Source organism: Mytilus trossulus, chromosome 11, assembly GCF_036588685.1.
Source record: "Mytilus trossulus isolate FHL-02 chromosome 11, PNRI_Mtr1.1.1.hap1, whole genome shotgun sequence".
Taxonomy (NCBI): domain Eukaryota; kingdom Metazoa; phylum Mollusca; class Bivalvia; order Mytilida; family Mytilidae; genus Mytilus; species Mytilus trossulus.
Window position 1 is genome coordinate 70,120,089 of NC_086383.1, and position 19,935 is coordinate 70,140,023.

General features: G+C 31.9%; 1 protein-coding gene across 1 annotated transcript in view; it reads left to right on the forward strand.

The window, feature by feature from the left end:
- Positions 1-19,935, forward strand: part of LOC134691487 (death-associated protein kinase dapk-1-like) — a 124,752-nt gene that overhangs the window by 25,813 nt on the left and 79,004 nt on the right. Inside the window, exons 5-8 of the mRNA XM_063552030.1 lie at positions 3,157-3,240; positions 5,367-5,465; positions 6,025-6,123; positions 6,768-6,872. Of these exons, the coding sequence (XP_063408100.1) occupies positions 3,157-3,240; positions 5,367-5,465; positions 6,025-6,123; positions 6,768-6,872 (387 nt within the window). The remainder of the gene's footprint in view (positions 1-3,156; positions 3,241-5,366; positions 5,466-6,024; positions 6,124-6,767; positions 6,873-19,935) is intronic.

Here is a 19,935-nt window from a genome sequence, read left to right on the forward strand (position 1 = left end):
AATAAGACCAATCTATTTGATGGTATAAAGAGCCGACTGATACATCACACATTTTGTCTTGTTAGGTTACAGTCTCATTGCTTTATTATATCCCACATCTACATTTATTCAGTCTACATACATTTATATATGTATCTCTTTAAGTAAGTTAATAGAGAGATTTCTACTAGCTGATATGAAAAAGGATGAGAAAGTACCTAGGGGCAATTAAAGGACTAAGTGAATGAAACACAACTACATGTACATGTCTTTAAAAGGACAAAAGTCGGGGCAATTAAAGGACTAAGTGTATTACATGTCTTTAAAAGGACAAAGTTCAAAGTCCAGAAAATACTACAAGAAAGAAAATTCAAGGATATGCCAAATCTAGTTCATGATTCTATAAAAAAATAATTTTTTGAAGGTTAACAATTTTTGTCAAGCCTGTCACAGAAAGCTCGACATAGGGATAGTGATCCGACGGCGGCTAACGTCTTAAAAGCTTCATATTTTAGAAGGTTGAAGACCTGGATGCTTCATACTTTGTCACAGATGCCTCATGTTATGAAGTTTCCGTCAGTCACATGTCCAATGTCCTTGACCTCATTTCCATGGTTCAGTGACTACTTGAAAAAAATATTTTTTGTAATGTTAAATTCTCTCTTATTATAAGTAATAGGATTACTATATTTGGTATGTGTGTACCTTACAAGGTCTTCATGTCCGTTAGACAGTTTTCACTTGACCTCGACCTCATTTCATGAATCAGTGAACAAGGTTAAGTTTTGGTGGTCAGGTCCATATCTCAGATACTATAAGCAATAGATCTAGTATTTATTCAGTGTATGGAAGGACTGTAAAGTGAATATGTCCAACTGGCAGGTGTCATCTGACCTTGAACTCATTTTCATGGTTCAGTGGTTACAGTAAGGTTTTTATACGACCGCAAAATTTGAAAAAAATTTCGTCGTATATTGCTATCACGTTGGCGTCGTCGTCTGTGTCGTCGTCGTCCGAATACTTTTAGTTTTCGCACTATAACTTTAGTAAAAGTAAATAGAAATCCATGAAATTTTAACACAAGGTTTATGACCACAAAAGGAAGGTTGGTATTGATTTTGGGAGTTTTGGTCCCAACATTTTAGGAATGAGGGGCCAAAAAGGGCCCAAATAAGCATTTTCTTGGTTTTCGCACTATAACTTTAGTTTAAGTTATAGAAATCTATGAAATTTTGACACAAGGTTTATGACCACAAAAGAAAGGTTGGGATTAATTTTGGGAGTTTTGGTTTCAACAGTTTAGGAATAAGGGGCCAAAAGAGGGCCCAAATAAACATTATTCTTGGTTTTCGCACAATAACTTAAGTTTAAGTGAATAGAAATCAATGAAATTTAAACACAATGTTTATGACCACAAAAGGAAGGTTGGTATTGATTTTGGGAGTTTTGGTCCCAACAGAATAAGGGGCCCAAAGGGTCCAAAATTAAACTTTGTTTGATTTCATCAAAATTGAATAATTGGGGTTCTTTGATATGCCGAATCTAACTGTGTATGTAGATTCTTAACTTTTGGTCCCGTTCTCAAATTGGTCTACATTAAGGTCCAAAGGGTCCAAAATTAAACTTAGTTTGATTTTAACAAAAATTGAAATCTTGGTGTTCTTTGATATGCTGAATCCAAACATGTACTTAGATTTTTGATTATGGGCCCAGTTTTCAAGTTGGTCCAAATCAGGATCTAAAATTATTATATTAAGTATTGTGCAATAGCAAGTCTTTTCAATTGCACAGTATTGCGCAATGGCAAGAAATATCTTATTGCAATATTGTGAAATAGCAATTTTTTTTTTAATTAGAGTTATCTTTCTTTGTCCAGAATAGTAAGCAAGAAATATCTAATTGCACAATATTTTGCAATAGCAAGATTTTTTTTAATTGGAGTTATCTTTCTTTGTCCAGAATCAACTTAAATCTTTGTTATATACAATATACAATGTATATTCACTTTTTACTACCAACTGATAAATTAAAATAATCTTTACCATTCAGTGATAACAAGCAGTTGTTTTACATCTTAATATTTTATGATGTATTTAAATGAGTAGTTATTGTTGCAAACTCCATTAGAAATTTTAATTGAGATTAGTTTTGGAATAAGGGAAAGGGGGATGTGATTAAAAAAATTGGGTTCAATTTTTCTCATTTGAAATTTCATAAATAAAAAGAAAATTTCTTCAAACATTTTTTTGAGAGGATAAATATTCAACAGCATAGTGAATTGCTCTAAGAGAAAACAAAAATTTTAAGTTTATTAGAACACATTCATTCTGTGTCAGAAACCTATGCTGTGTTAACTATTTAATCACAATCTAAAGTTAGAGCTGAATCCAGCTTGAATGTTGTGTCCATACTTGCCCAAACAGTTCAGGATTCAGCGGAGCATCTGGTTGTGTTTTGGTCTGTTTTTCTTATACTGTATGCAATACGTCTACCATATTTGGTGTATGGAATGATTGTAAGGTGTACATGTCTAGCTGGCATGTGTCATCTGACCGTGACTTCATTTTCATGGTTCAGTGGTCAAAGTTCAGTTTTTGAGTTTTGGTCTTTTTATTTAATACATTATGCAATATGTCAACTATATTTGCTATATGGAAATAATTTAATGATGTATATGTCAATCGCACAGGTTTTATTCGACCTTGACCTCAGTTTCACGGTTCATTGCTCAGTGTTAAGTTTTTGTGTTTTGGTCTGGTTTTCGTACACTATAACCAATAGGTCAACTATATCTGTTGTTTGGAAGAATTGTTAGCTGTACATGCCTTGACCTCATTTTCATGGTTCATTGGTCAATGTTTAGTTTTCTTGGTTAATGTTAAGTTTATGTGACAGTTGTGATAAAGCTTTTTATTTAGGACTATCAACATAATATCAATGATTAGTAAAGAAGGCAAGACATTTCAGTGTGTGCACTCTTGGTGTTTTTCTTGATAATAAAAAATGCAAATTCCCAATAATTATATGATATTTAAATAATTCCTCTCTGTCTGTTTTTTGACAGAAACTTACTACAGCTGCTGGGAATAGAGATATAGAAGCCTTAAAATTATGTCTACAGAATGGTGCAGACATTGATTATCAAGATTAAATGTAATTTCTATGTTATACTTACAGGAACTAACTACAGCTGCTAGGGATGGAGATATAGAAAACTTAAAATTAAGCCTACAGAATGGTGCAGACATTGATAATCAAGATGTAAGTAAAATAGTCACATTCAAAACTACCTTATTTTAATAATTCATAGAAAAATCATTTGAAGATACAGCCTTTTATGGTACATGTACAAAAAAGACACAAAATTACATGTTACTTAAAATTAAAGCACAGTGAAACAGTGAAAACTATCAAAAACTTCAAAATGTTGAATATTGTACATAAACACACGACAACAATTTACTTTAGAACTATAATAACAGAAGTATAAAAAATATAAAAACAAGTTGCTTCAGAACATAACAGATTGTACATAAGCAGTATAAAACAAACAAAGTTCTAAAAATTACTTCAGAACAGAACAAATTGTACACAAGCAGTATTAAACACACAACTACAAATTACTTCAGAACATAACAGATTGTACATTAGCATAATAAAACACACAACTACGAGTTACTACAGAACATAACAGATTGTACATTAGCGGTATAAAACACATAACAAGTTACTTCAGAACATAACAGATTGTACATAAGCAGTATAAAACACTCAACCACAGGTTACTTCAGAACATAACAGATTGTACCTCTGCAGTATAAAATCAGAACATAACAGATTGTACACAATCAGCAGTATAAAACACACAACTGCAAGTTACTTCAGAACATAACAGATTGTACACAAGCAGTATAAAACATACAAATACAAGTTACTTCAGAACATAACAGATTGTACACAAGCAGTATAAAACATACAAATACAAGATACTTCAGAACATAACATTGTACACAAGCAGTATAAAACATAAAACGACATGTTACTTCAGAACATAACAGATTATACACAAGCAGTATAAAACACATAACTACAAGTTTCTTCAGAACATAACAGATTGTACATCAGCAGTATAAAATATACAACTGCAAGTTACCTTAGAACATAACAGATTGTACACAAGCAGTATAAAACACATAACAACAAGTTACTTCAGAACATAACAGATTGTACACCAGCAGTATAAAACACACAACTACATGTTACTCCAGAACATAACAGATTGCACATTAGCAGTATAAAACACATAACTACAAGTTACTTCTGAAATAATATAATAATATTTATCGCTATTTTGTGCATTTTTCCTTTGATATTTTTTTGTGATAATTTTTATATCATGCTACACGCTTGAGATGGAAAAGTATTGCTAGAAACTAAGGAGCCACGGGGCGTTGCTAATGAAATTGACATGAAATTGACAACGTCGTCATAGGTAAAATAGCGATAAACAGATTATCATTGGTCATCTCAACTCGATTGCTTTTCTCGCTTTCGCCGTGACTGGCTCAAGCGAGAAAATTAATCTCGTTGAGATAACCAACGATAATCTATAAATCTGTATGGAAACTGATATGTATATCATTATACTGAATTCGATATTAAATCAAAATCTGTTTTTAATTTAACAGTTTTAATGAGAGAAAAAAAATGCATAAAGGTATTTTTTTTCTCTCATTAATTGTTTTTGTTTGTTTTGAATTATAGATGATAAAGTTCTTTACAAGACCATTTTTTACACCAAGGTTTAACAGCGGGTGTAAAACAAATATCACACACGAATGTTATTGCTTCACTTTGACCACATTCCTTAATATATACAAAATTATGTTGTTAATTAGACAGGTTAATGGACAACAAATATTTGTCAGAATTCTATAAAGTGGGGTCTCATTTTGTTTGTCTCCTCATACTTAATCAGGAAATGTAACTACTTTTCATTTTTCTTTGAAAAAGTTACTTTTTAAAAAATTGATCATTATTCTGAATCATGTTAATCAGACAGATTTAATCATAATATCAACAAATACTTGTTAGGATTATATAAAGTGAGATGTTATTTTACTCAGAGAATTGTAATGAATCCATTGATATAAATATTTTTTTCATTTCTTAAAAAAAATTAACATGACAGTTCTGATGGAAGTTTGACATCTCACAAAAAAAACTTGTTGTTTATTTGTTGTTTATGATCAATATAAATACAAGTGTGACTAGTCATTTTATTCAGTTTTGACCACTGATTCATGTGATATATATTTAGTTTATATTTATTACACAACATTGTCCAGTTTATCAGACAAGTTTTGATGTCAGTTGTATTATTCCAGGTGTTTGGATGGACAGCATTAATATGGGCTGCCGGGGAAGGTCACCTGGAGATCTGTAGACTCCTCATTGATACAGGATGTTGGATCGACATCACAAATGTATGTTATCTACTTAGTCTGATCACATTACTATTAATCTACACTAAATCATGTTGTTAATAAGACAAGTTAAATGAACAAATATTTGTAATAATTATATTAAGTGGGGTCTCATTTTACTCGTATTATTGTTCTGAATCAGAAAATATAACTCCTTTTCATGTTTCTTAAAAAGAATATTTTATTAAAATGAATGATTATACTGAATCTACACTAAATTCTGTTGTTAATTAGACAGTTTTAATGAACAAATATGTGTAAGAATCATATAAAGTGGGGTCTCATTTTACTTGTTTTGTTCTACTGAATCCATTGATATAATTATTTTACACATTTCTTGAAAAAAATATTTTTTTAAGATATCAGGTTTAATGGAAGTTTTGACATTTCACAACAAAACATGTTTATTTATTGTTTATATACAATATAAATACAAGTGTGACTGGTCATTTTATTCAGTTTTGACCACTGATTCATGTGATATATATTTTGTTTATATTTATTACACAACATTGTCCAGTTTATCAGACAAGTTTTGATGTCAGTTGTATTATTCCAGGGTGGTGGACAGACAGCATTAATGAGGGCTGCCGGTGATGGACACCTGGAGATCTGTAGACTCCTCATTGATAGAGGATGTAAGATCGACATCACATCAGTATGTTATCTACTTAGTCTGATCACATTACTATTAATCTACACTAAATCATGTTGTTAATTAGACAGTTTTAATGAACAAATATTTGTTATAATTATATAAAGTGGGGTCTCATTTTACTCGTATTATTGTTTTGAATCAGAAAATATTACTCCTTTTCATGTTTCTTTAATTTTTTTTTTTTTATTAAAATGAACAATTATACTGAATCTACACTTAATTGCTGTTGTTAATTAGACAGTTTTAATGAACAAATATGTGTAAGAATCATATAAAGTGGGGTCTCTTTTTACTCATATTATTGTTCTGAATCAGAAAATATTACTCCTTTTCATGTTTCTTTAAAAAAAATATTTTATAAAAATGAACAATTATACTGAATCTACACGAATTTTAATTCCTGTTGTTAATTAGACAGTTTTAACGAAACAAATATTTGTAAGAATCATATAAAGTGGGGTCTCATTTTGCTTGTTTTGTTCTACTGAATCCATTGATATAATTATTTTACACATTTCTTGAAAAAAAATATTTTTTTAAGATATCAGGTTTATCAGACAAAGTTTTAATGTCAGTTGTATATTATTGATATTGATTACAAAGTATTGTACATTATATTTACATGTTATTTGGTTATATTATAGAGAGATGGAGAAACAGCTTTACATTATGCTGCTGAGAGTGGAAATCTACAGATCACAAGATGTCTGGTAGAACAAGGTGCCAGTCCCTTGATTAAATCACATGAGGTAATATTTTATAGTATATGACCAGTGTTTAACTTTTAAGTAATGAATCACTAAAATGATGTATAATATAAGTTTGGTCAAATGGATTCTTTTTGAAGGCAATAGATCATTCAAATTTAACTTTAAGATATGAAAAAGTTTTATGGAGGGTGTGGATGGGGTATACAGATATAGAAGGGTGTGGATAGGGTATACAGATATAGGAGGGTGTGGATAGGGTATACAGATATAGAAGGGTGTGGATAGGGTATACAGATATAGGAGGGTATGGATAGGGTATACAGATATAGGAGGGTGTGGATAGGGTGTACAGATATAGAAGGGTGTGGATAGGGTATACAGATATAGGAGGGTATGGATAGGGTATAGATATAGGAGTGTGTGGATAGGTATACAGATATAGGAGGGTGTACATGGGGTATACAGATATAGGTGGGTATGGATGGGGTATACAGATACAGGAGGGTGTGGATAGGGTATACAGATATAGGAAATTGTGGATTTGGTATAAATATATAGAAGGATGTGGATGGGGTATACATATATAGGGGGATGTGGATGGGGTATACATATATAGGAGGATGTGGATGGGGTATACATATATAGGGGGATGTGGATGGGGTATACATATATAGGGGGATGTGGATGGGGTATACAGATATAGGAGGATGTGTATGGGCTATACAAACATAGGAGGGTGTATATATAGATGATAATTAAGGCAATGTATGTAAAGACAACTGTTTAGCCATTACACTTATATACAACTTATGTATTTCCACCCATGGCGACGTCACTGACAATATGACATTGAAAATGGACAAGTACAATAGTACGGATGATATGTGCCAGCGACAATCTCAACAGCGGATGGGCTATACATATATATAGGAGAATTTGGATAGTGTATACAGACATAGGAGGGTGTGGATGGGGTATACAGATGTAAGAGGGTGTAGATGAGGTTTACAAATGTAATAGGGTGTGAATGGGGTATACAGGTAGAGGGTGTAGATTGGGTATACAGATATCGGAGGTTGTGGATAGGGTTTACAGATATAGGAGGGTAAGGATGGGTTATACAGATATAGGAGGGTGTGGAAAGGGTATACATATATAGGAGGGTGTGGATGGGTACACTTATATAGGTGGGTGTGGATTGGTACAGATACAGGATGGTGTGAATGGGGTATATAGGTAGAGGAGGTTGTGGATTGAGTATACAGATATAGGAGGGCGTAGAGGAGGTGAACATATATAGAGGGTGTTGATAGGGTGTACACATATTAAAGGTTGCGGCAGTTTTGTAACAATAACTCAAATATGCTTTGATCAGTTTTCAAAACCTTGTAATTTTTTTATATTTTATATTTTACCTTTCCGAGTTATGGGATTTTATTCATTAAAAAAGGGTGATTTTCCAGTTTTCTGACAATAACTCAAAAGGGCTTTCAGCAGTTTTTATGAAACTTTGATGACTGGTTTATATTTATTGATGTAACCTCCTTTAGTTATTTTATAAATTTCTGATGACATTGAGGAGTTATTAAATTTTATTCTTTGAAAAGGTGACAGGCGTATCAAGTGCTCATGGCACAGCTCTTTATTATCTTTTCTAATCACTTGGCGTACGTTAAAATTTACAAAAATCTTCTCCTCTGAAACCACTGGAACAAATTTAACCAAACATTACCACAGTCATCATTTGGGTATTTCATTTAAAAGATGTGTCTGATGACCCCACTTGCCAACAAAGATGGCTGACATGACTAAAAATAGAACATATGGGTAAAATGCAAGTGTTGTCTTTTATTTTGAAGACTGTTATAAAGAAAATCTTACAGGAGCAAACATGTTCAGGGGGGGGGGGGGGGGGGGGGGGGGGGGGGGGTTAAGGCAAAAAATATATATATTATAAATTTATAATACATTGATGATATTTCTCTTAAAAAGTCTGTATGTTCTAAGTTTATTTCCAAATGTCATATTTTTTCTGTCATCGTTTAAAGATGAATACCACAACTTATTATACTTTAATTTAAGTTTGTTTAAAATATATCTTTTCAAGTTTGATTTCATATTGTTCTACCAATTGTCCATATACGTCAAAACTGTCGGACAACTTCTTATGTGAGTTATTGACCTTATTTGACAAATTCTACCATTTGTTTTCTTTTTTGTGTTTTATCTTGAAAACTGTAATTGACAGCTGAGAGAAACTTTAAATTGCAAAAAATGATCAGTAAGAAAGGATCTACAAAAACATCAGCAATGTCAAAATTGTCAGTTGACTCTTTATTAAGTTTTTGCCTTTTGATGCCGATTTTTACCAATTTTTAGTGTTTTTGCCATACATCTTAAAAAATATAACAGATATATAGAAACCTAAATTATTAAAGATGATCAACAAGACAAGATTAACTAACAAGTAAAATGTTGCCGATATAGTTAGTTGACTGTCACTCTTTATAGGAGTGATTGCCCTTGAATTGGGATTTTTTTTACCCTCTGAAGTGTTTTCAGCAAAAGCTAAGGAAGATAGATAGAAACTTAACAGCTATTTGATCAGCTTTACCAATTTAAATGAGGTTTTATTCTTGAATTCTTGGGGTTCTTTAATATGCTGAATCTAACCATGCATTATTTTTTTGGATTTTGGGCCCCGTTTTTAAATTGGTATACAATGAGGTCCAAAGGGACCAAATTAAACTTTGTTTGATTTCATCAAAAATTGAATTATTGGAATTCTTTGATATGCTTAATCTTTAAAACATGTATTTAGATTTTCAAATATGGGCCCAGTTTTCAAGTTGGTCCAAATCGGGGTCCAAAATTAAACTTTGTTTGATTTCAACAAAAAATGAATATATTGGGTTCTTTGATATGCTGAATCTAACCGTGTATTAATTTTTTGGATTTTGGGCCTGATTTTTAGATTGGTTCACATTGAGGTCCAAAGGGTCCAAAATTAAACTTAGTTAAACTTAGTTTGATTTTAACAAAAATTGAATTCTTGGGGTTCTTTGATATGCTGAATCTACTTTGCAACCACTCGTCAGTAATTATTATTGGTAAATGCACGTTTATGAGTGTTTACTGAAAACTTTTCAAATTTGATAATTTGTTACTGACTGTGTCAAAAGGGGGTTGGCATTTATGTATCCCTTCCAGTTTGAGAACTTGTGAACGGTGGAGATCCCCACCCCTAAACCATATATATTCATTCATGGGACAATATAACAAATCAAATGAAATATTGGGAGTGGAGTCCCTTGGGTCACCCCACCCCCTCCTGTTTGAGAACTTGAAAATGGTTGAGATCCCAACCCCTTAACAATATCTATTCATGTATGGGACAATAAAACAAATCAAATAAAATATAGGGGGAGTCCCTGGGGTCACCATACCCCTTCCAGTTTGAGAACTTGTAAATGGTCGAGATCCCCACCCCTAAACCATATATATTCATGTATGGGACAATATAACACATCAAATGAAATATATGGGGATTCCCTGGGGTCACCATACCCCTTCCTGTTTGAGAACTTGTAAACAGTCTAGATCCCCACCCCTAAACCATATGTATTCATGAATGGGACAATATAACAAATCGAATGAAATATATGAGTCCCTGTGATAACCCAACTCCCTCCTGTTTGAGAACTTGTAAACGGTCGAGATACCCACTCCTCAACATATTTAATCCTGTTCGTCATTTCAAAAAGATTTGAATGACATAAATGGTCACATATGCATATAACTTCACTAAACCTGAAACCAATATGTTCTGGACTTTGCCCAATGTCAGGCGATCATGGGAATGACGAATTATGGGAGCTTTGTTTGGGAGACTTCGTAAAGGCATCCTGTTACAATTATTTCTTGTTTATTTTAAAATCTTATTGATGCAAAAAATGAGTCTAGGTTAATTGAATTTACTTTAATTATTTTATTTCTGGACCTATAATAATTTTCATTTATGGCTCATTTTAAAGAAAACATATAAATTTTTCAAGCAGTGTAAAGCCCAAGAATGATTGACCATTTCTGTTTTATAATCACCTGTTATTTTATTCCAAACTTGGTATGGAGTGACATCAAGGACTTTAGGTGAAGATGGGGGTCATGTACATTGATATATATGCATTGCTTTTGAAAACCTTGATGAAATATTAATTAATTTGCCTTAATAATCAATTCATTAAATAAACAAAAATGACAATATACGAATGTTTAATGTTTGTTCTTTCAAATTAAAAAAAAAAGGAAGCAACTCTGCACAGTGTTCATAATTACGTTTGCCTTGGTTTTTGGTTAACTTCCTACAGTGCTTACAGTGTTTTGATTGATTATGGGCCCAGATTTCAAGTTGGTCAAAATAGGGTTCCAAAATTAAACTTTATTTGATTTCAACAAAAATTGAATATATTGGTTTTTTTTTATATGCTGAATCTAACAATGTATTCAGATTTTTGTCGAGCCTTCGACTTTAGTCGAAAAAGCGAGACTAAGCGATCCTACATTCCGTCGTCGTCGGCGTTGGCGGCGGCGTCAACAAATATTCACTCTGTGGTTAAAGTTTTTGAAATTTTAATAACTTTCTCCAACTATCCTGGGTTTGTACCAAACTTGGACAGAAGCTTGTTTATGATCATAAGGTAGTATCCAGAAGTAAATTTTGTAAAAATTAAATTCCATTTTTTCCGTATTTTACTATAAATGGACTTAGTTTTTTCTGCGGGGAAACAAAACATTCACTCTGTGGTTAAAGTTTTTAGAATTTTAATAACTTTCTCAAACTATCCTTGGTGTGTACCAAACTTGGACAGAAGCTTGTTTATGATCATAAGATAATATCCAGAAGTAAATGTTGTAAAAAGATTACTCCGTTTTTTCTGTAATTTACTTTTAAATGGACTTAGATTTTCTTACAATCATAAAATAGTAACAAGAGGAATATTTTTATTGATTTTTTTCCTCATTGTTGTTGAGCCTGCGATTTACAGCAAAAATAGGCGAGACACTGGGTTCCGCGGAACCCTTACAAATTTTTTATTTTTGGGCCCGTTATCAAATTGGTCCTCATTGAAGTCAAAAGGGTCCAAAATTAAACATTGTTCAAGGTTCAACCTCTGCGGTCGTATCAAGCTGTGCCCTGCAGAGCATTTTATTGGTTATTACTAGCTCACCTTGCCCAATTGGCCACTTGTCGTCCTTTGTCCGTTTTCCATCGTCTGTCGTCCATAGTCCGTTTATTTTTACAAAAATCTTATCCTCTGAAACTACTGGGCCAAATTTAACCAAACTTTCCCAAAATCATCATTGCGGTTTTATAGTTTAAAAAATGTGTCCGATGACCCGGCCAACCAACCAAGATGGCCACCATGGCTAATAGAACATAGGGGGTAAAATGTAGATTTTAGCCTATATCTCTGAAACCAAAGCATTTAAAGCAAATCTGACATGGGTTAAAATTGTTTATGAGATCTATCTGCCCTGAAATTTTCAGACAAATCAGACAACCCGTTGTTGGGTTGCTGTCCCTGAATTGGTAATTTTAAAGAAATTTTGCATTTTTTGGTTATCATCTTGAATAGTATTATAGATAGAGGTAAACTGTAAACAGCAATAATGTTCAGCAAAGTAAGATCTACTAATAAGTCAACATGACCAAAATGGTCAGTTTACCCCTTAAGGAGTTAATATAGTCAATTTTTAACAATTTTTATTAATTTGGTAAATTTTTGTAAATATTTTCAAAATATTTTCCTCTGTAACTAAAGGGTCAAGTTTATTATAGATAGAGAAAATTGTAAGTAGCAAGAATGTTCAGTAATAACATTAACGGTACCAATTTTCCTGCACCAAATGCGCATTTGGACAGTACATGTCACTTCAGTGATGCTCGTGGCTAAAGTAAAATCTACAAAAACATCACAAATTTGTCATGAATCCATCTGTGTCCTTTGTTTAATATGCACTTAGACCAAGGTGAGGGACACATGCTCTTAAGAGCCTCTAGTTGTACATGTAATTGTCTTGTATATTATGAATTCCAATAATATTTTTTTTGGGGTATTGGGGAGGGTGTCACTGTGGGTGTGTTTGTTGTCTCAATTATTGACAATTATGCCATAATCTGTTATTGATGTAAAAGTGTTCACTGAAGGGTTTCCCTTTTTTTGTAACACTGTAAGCAGTGTTGAAGATAACCTTATATCTATTTAATTGATCAGGCTCACATTGCTGCTTGAGAATACATTGTCCAAGTTCAGTGTCTGACAATAAATCTTTAGACTTAAAATTTGGTCACTTTCATGGATCCACTGCTTTAAACAAGATACGTAAATGCTGGGGTGTCACTTAGTGTATTTTTATTGGGTCTATTTTAAGATTGTGTGTTCCCCTTACAAGTGCACTTTCTTTTTCTGAATGAGTAGAGAACTTCTGGCAGTATGTACACGACATTTGGTCAACTCATTATATCAGAATATTCAGTGAATATTCAATTATTGATTAATTGAATATAACTACTAAATGAATATTCTGATAAAATGAGTTGACCAAATCCGGAGATGATACAAGTCTTGACCACTGTTATACATGGGTATATAAAAGCTAGGATTGAAGGGGTTTTTATCAGGTACATTTTTGTACATCATCAGTTTGTGTAAAAGAATTATCAGCTGGTTAATTATGTTATGCTCATATTTGTTTTCAGTTTTAAAATTCTATTTATTAAAATAATTTTAATCACCGTTACATATTTATTTATTCTTTAGTTTTTTATGTTGTGTCATGTGTACTATTGTTAGTCTGTTTGTCTTTTTCATTTTTAGCCATGGCGTTGTCAGTTTGTTTTAGATTTATGAGTTTGACTGTTCCCTTTTGTCTTTCGTCCCTCTTTTACATAAATATCACCATCCATAGTTTGAGTCTTTTATAATTGTTTTATAAATGATGTACAGTATTGTCAATATTTACATGTAACACAGGTAAGCTAATTGTGGGCTATAAATATATTACAACCTGAGCACAGTCTCTAAACTGAAACTGTATTTGTAATAAAATTTAATTTCTTTAAAAATCGAATTCATTTGAATATCAAGGAAGATAATCATGATTGATGAAATATTATTGCATCAAGTTTAAGTTTTCTGAAGACTGTTAATGTTTAGGTCATGGTTCACCGTTCTTGAGAATATAAGTACTAAATGGTGGCCCCATTGCCGGCAATGCTATTTTTAGCAATTATCTCCTTAAAAGGCGTTTTCAATAAACTAATTATGGAAAAACTGCTGTTGTCTAATTGAAGCTCGATATCTATTTGTGATTTTACCACACTCAAATATATATGGTCCCATGGCATTTCTTGGTGAATTTTTGGGGTTTTCACGATACCTCACGATTTCGCAAATTTTTTTCTCTAATTTTGATCAACATAAAAAAAATATTTTCGGCCTCTCATCATATACATTTAAGAACAAATTTGTGCTTGCATGAAACTTCATTCATGATGCTTTCCAGAATAAAAATATATAAATGATATAACAACCAATCACAGAGAGCCATCTATTTTTACCTCTTTGTCATGTTCCCTTCATAAAATGGCTGCGCCCATGTAATTTAATTTGGTACATTGTAACCCTGAGGCTTCTTCACAGTATGTAAACAAAAACAAAATGGCGTCCATAAAATGTGCACATGTTTCAAATTGATATCTGACAAAATCAGGTTTCTGCCGTCAAAAGGGATTCACATTTATATTGCTATAAATTAATCAGAAGGAGGTACAATCAGGTTGCATAAGCAATGTATACCCCCTGTACAGACACATCGATATTGAAAGTACGGGATCCACCCATAGTTATTTGTTCTATTTAAAAACTTGTACAAAATCAGTTTTAATTCTGGAAATCCCGAATGACGTAGTCGAATCTGATTGGCTAAGATAGAAAAGTGATGAGGGGTTTTCCCCTTTTCTATTTTAGAAACACCAAGATTTTTTTGTTACTAGTCCATCGGGCATATTGGGTTACAAGTTTAGGTAGCCAGAGGTCTAAATGTTTTAGTCCCGGGCGTCGGGCTAGTGGATTTATTAACCCCTGGGATGGTTATGTTAAAGGGATAATTCGCGATTTTTCACTTATCATCTTATTATGTTCATAATACCATAAAAAACATATTCACCAAGTTTTATTTTGATATGAAATCTAATAAAGGAGAAAATTGGGAATTATTAATTTTATTTCTTGAAACTTCCTGACTTATGTGACGTAGTTTAAGTCTTTGATGCATGCCGGGAGTGAAAATATCTCATTTAAGTCTTGGTCGTTAACCATCTAATAACGCGATTTAAAGCGCATCGACGACTTTTGGTGTAGCTATTAACCAACGAAAAATAAGTTATAGCCATGCAACTTTTAAAATTAGATCGTGTGGATATTTTAAAATTGTAAAACGAATTTTAATAATAAAATAAATTCATACAATAGAACATTTTTATGATTTTTTTCTACAAATACTTTAAACAAACATATGAAATTGACATGATCAATAGTGCAACAAAAATACATGTTTGTATTCTGACCTTTTTGCTTCATTCCAGCAAACGTTTTCACTTGCTTGTACGGTGGAAATAAAATGTGTATTGTTTTGTGACACCTAAAGAATGGTGAGTGCGTCGGTTAACTCAATGTAATTAAAGGATTAGCATTATGTAATTCTAAATCCTTTGATCCTCATTCAGTGAAATCTAGATGTCACGGTTTACTAGCTTTAAGGTGTGAACAACATTTCGTGTGAATTTAAAATGGGAGTCAGTCAAAGTTTTAGACACAGAAATCAAGGACTTATAGACGTCCCTGCAGAAATGTAAAAAATTTTTTTAAAATTAACGGGAATAATAAGGTCGCACAATAACTGGATAGCTGTTGTATATTTTTATATTTTGCATAAGCATGATAAGATCACTTTTAAATGAATTATGACTTTTGATTAATTCAGAAACGATAAAATACTTAATTATTTTAATTGAAGTATAAATTCATAAATAAAAATAGCCTTCTAATCACGAGTCTATGAACTAAAAATTGTACTATCTTAGATTAGGATCGGCAGCCTTAAATATTTCAAACAGATCATTTACAATTGCAATTATATAATTTAGTCCATCCAAAGTTATCTTTAATTACCTATTTAGGAATTAATGTTTTCATCAAAATATTTCAAATCTCACAACGCACGAATACTTCAGATATTTGATAAATTTTTAAAAAAATTGACAGAAAATTTAAGACTCTTTTATGAATGGAATCGAAATTTACGAACATATATGCTTTTCAAGTGTGAAAAACATCAACAAAATTTATACATAATCGGGAATGTCCTTAACAAAATAGTCATCGTCTCACACTGTTACTATATCGGGCCCAACAATATATAATACTTTAGCTATTTGACCAACAATGTATAAGAAAAAAAAAAACGAATTTAATGTCATCTTTCCCTATTGTTTAATGTTATTATAAGTCTGTTTCAACTGGCAAGAATACCCATAAAGCGGACAAGCAGTTTGTTCTTTAAATTGCTGTCATTGAATATCAAGAAAGAAAATAAATCCCGAAATTGATTTGAAACTTTGTTACTCTAAAGTTTTCCTAGAAAATATTCACATCCCTTAGGGATTATTAGTGTACGTCCAGTTGCGTACATATAATAACATGCATGTCAGATCAATTGTGATGATGACGAATTTCTTCCTTTATTCGAGAACGAATGTAGGACAGAAAGTCACAGGACAAAAAATCACGGACAAAAAGTCACAGACAAAAAGTCACAGGACAAAAAGTCACAATTCAATTTTGAGATTGTTTTTCTTTGAACAAGAAAACACTTATTTTGAAAATATTTTTTTGGTAATTTTCTTGAAGTTTAATATATGAAGCAACTTTGTAGTTAAAATTTATTCAATAAATATCAATATTGATCAAATAATTGTCATGATTGTTATGAAAACAAAAAGTCAAAGTGGCTTAGTACTTAAATGGCTTCATTTTGCCAATAAATATATCCTTTCCATGATTAAAATTTAACACATTTTCATTTATCAAGGTTTATTAGCAATTTCCCTAACTTAAAAATGAATATATGTAATAAAAAGTAAATATATCAAAATATATTTAAACAATTGTCAAAAAAATATTTGTGACTTTTTGTCCTGTGACTTTTTGTCCTATCAAATTTATGACTTTATGTCCTGTGACTTTTTGTCCTGTGACTTTCTGTCCGTTTACCTTCGAGAACAATCTAATTGATATATAAATGTCCATAACTTCGATGAGCCAAAGAAAGTTATATATCGACCTGTATTTAAATCTCTTCTTCTTTTTCTTTTGGTATACAATAGTCTTTCGACATTTGATGATTACATACTGTTGGCATACGTGAACTAGTCTACTAACAAAACTTTTACCCCAATTTACACAAAATGTATGTTTCTTTCTTATGTACAATGTATACATGTATATATTTGAATTTGCGCTATAGTTCCGTAACTTTTTATCTTGGCGTATATACGAATGGTCGACAAGTGCGTACATTTTTTTAAATCAAAATTTCTGGTATGGTCCGATCTGTCCTTCACCATTGACAAGAAATATGTATATAGATTTTTATTTCATCAAATCTGTTGTTTATTTTTAGGTTTTATCTATATTTTTATAATTAATTTTCTTTACATCAGAAACGTTAGAAGTGAAATGATGCATGAACTTGCAAGCTCGACAGGAAATCGCTTGAATACCTGGACGTGTCACACCCCCTGCAATACCTTTGGGAGTAATACCTTTAGCCATGCAGGTGATCAGTGGAGCGAAGATCCTAATTTATTTGAATAAAGTTTATTACATAAAAGAATTATGAACTAATAAGTTTTCCGAAAACAATTCAAGTTTCACGGAACACTTATTTATGATTTTAAATTTTTACTTTTTAACTAATTCCAATATTATCATTATTGTTAAAAATAACAGATCATGGTTGTTAAAAAAAAAGATAAGAAAATTTTCCGTATCAACTTAGTTATAGTTAACTAGTTGGATAAAACAACCGTACGATTGACAAGATATCGACACGCAATTACGACTACATCGGGTTACTGTAGTTTTGGTCCTTAGACATATCTGGGGTGCAAATCGGAGAAGGTAACAAAATGGCGGACCGGAGAGAATTGATACTCTAAATTTAAAATCGATGGTGATCTCTTATCTAGCAGAATAAAACTTTAATATTCATGAATTTGAGCATTTTTATACAGAATGAACATAGTATCAATTTTTGATTTTTTTGCGAAGTTTCCCTTTAAGAAATTGTCATACCCATCAGACAACCCGTTGTTGGGTTGCTGCCCCTGAATTGGTAATTTTAATGAAATTTTGCAGTTTTTGGTTATCTTGAATAATATAATAGATAGAGATAAACTGTAAACAGCAAAATTGTAAGCAAAGTAAGATTTACAATTCAGTGAACATGACCAAAATTATCAATTGACCCCATAAAGAGTTATTGCCCTTCAAAGTAAATTTTTCACATTTTTTCATAAATTTTTGTAATCTTTACAAAAATCTTCTCTGAAACTATAGGGCCAAATTGAACAAAACTTGGCCTAAATCATCCTTAGGGTATCTTGTTATAAAAATGTATACAATGACCCCGCCCATCTACCAAGATGGACGCCATGGCTAAAAATAGAACATAGGGGTAAAATGCAGTTTTTGGCTTATATCTCTGAAACTAAAGCATTTACAGCAAATCTGAAATGTAATAAAAATTATCATCAAGTCAAGATTTATCTGTCCTTAAATTTTCCGACGAATCAGACAACCTGTTGATGGGTTGCTACCCCTGAATTGGTAATTTTAAGGAAATTTTGCAGTTTTAACCGGATTTTTGTGACAAAAATGTCAGTTATTGATTTTGGGATGTACGGCGGTCGGGCGGCCGGGCGGGCATCCACCAAATGTTGTCCGTGCATTTAATCATGAACCGTTCAACCAAACCTTTTAAAATTTTAATATGTTGTAACTGACAACAAAATGAAGGTCAAGTTCAATAATGACGATTTTTACTTTTACCGTTCAGGAGTTACGGTTCCTGAAAGTTTAAAAAATGTCGTGTCCGTGCATTTACTCATGAACCGTTCAACCAAACCTTTTAAAATTTTAATATGTTGTGACTGACAACAAAATGAAGGTCAAGTTCAATAATGACGATTTTGACTTTTACTGTTCAGGAGTTACGGTTCTTGAAAGTTTAAAAAAATGTCGTGTCCGTGCATTTACTCATGAACAGTTCAACCAAACCTTTTAAAATTTTAATATGTTGTTACTGACAACAAAATGAAGGTCAAGTTTAATAATGACGATTTTGACTTTTACCATTCAGGAGTTATGATTCTTGAAAGATCGTAAAATGGCGTTTCCATTCATGTTGTTGCATTTACTAATGAACCATTCAATCTCAGCTTTTCAAATTTTAATATGTTGATACTGACTACAAAAAGGAGGTCAAATTTGATTTTGACGATTTTCACTTTCACCATTCATCAGTAATGGTTCTTGTGATATTGCCAGGACACAAATAAATATTAATAAATCCGGTTTGCTGTCGATGTGACAGCCTCTTGTTGGTTATTGTCTTGAATATTATAATATATAGAGATAAACTGTAAACTGCAAAATTGTTCAGCAAAGTATGATCTACAAATAAGTCAAACATAACCAAAATGGTCAATTGACCCGTTAAGGAGTTATTGCCCTTCATAGTCAATTTTTAACAATTTTTTGTAAATTTTTGTTATCTTTTACAAAAAACTTCTCCTCTGAAACCACTGAGACAAATTTAACAAAACTTGGCCACAATCATCATTAGTTCAAACAATGTGTCAGATGACCCCGCCTATCAACCAACATGACTGACATGGCTAAAAATAGAACATAGGAGAAAAATGCAAGTTTTGTCTATTAATTTTTGAACCGTTATAAATAGAGAAATCTGAAAGGGG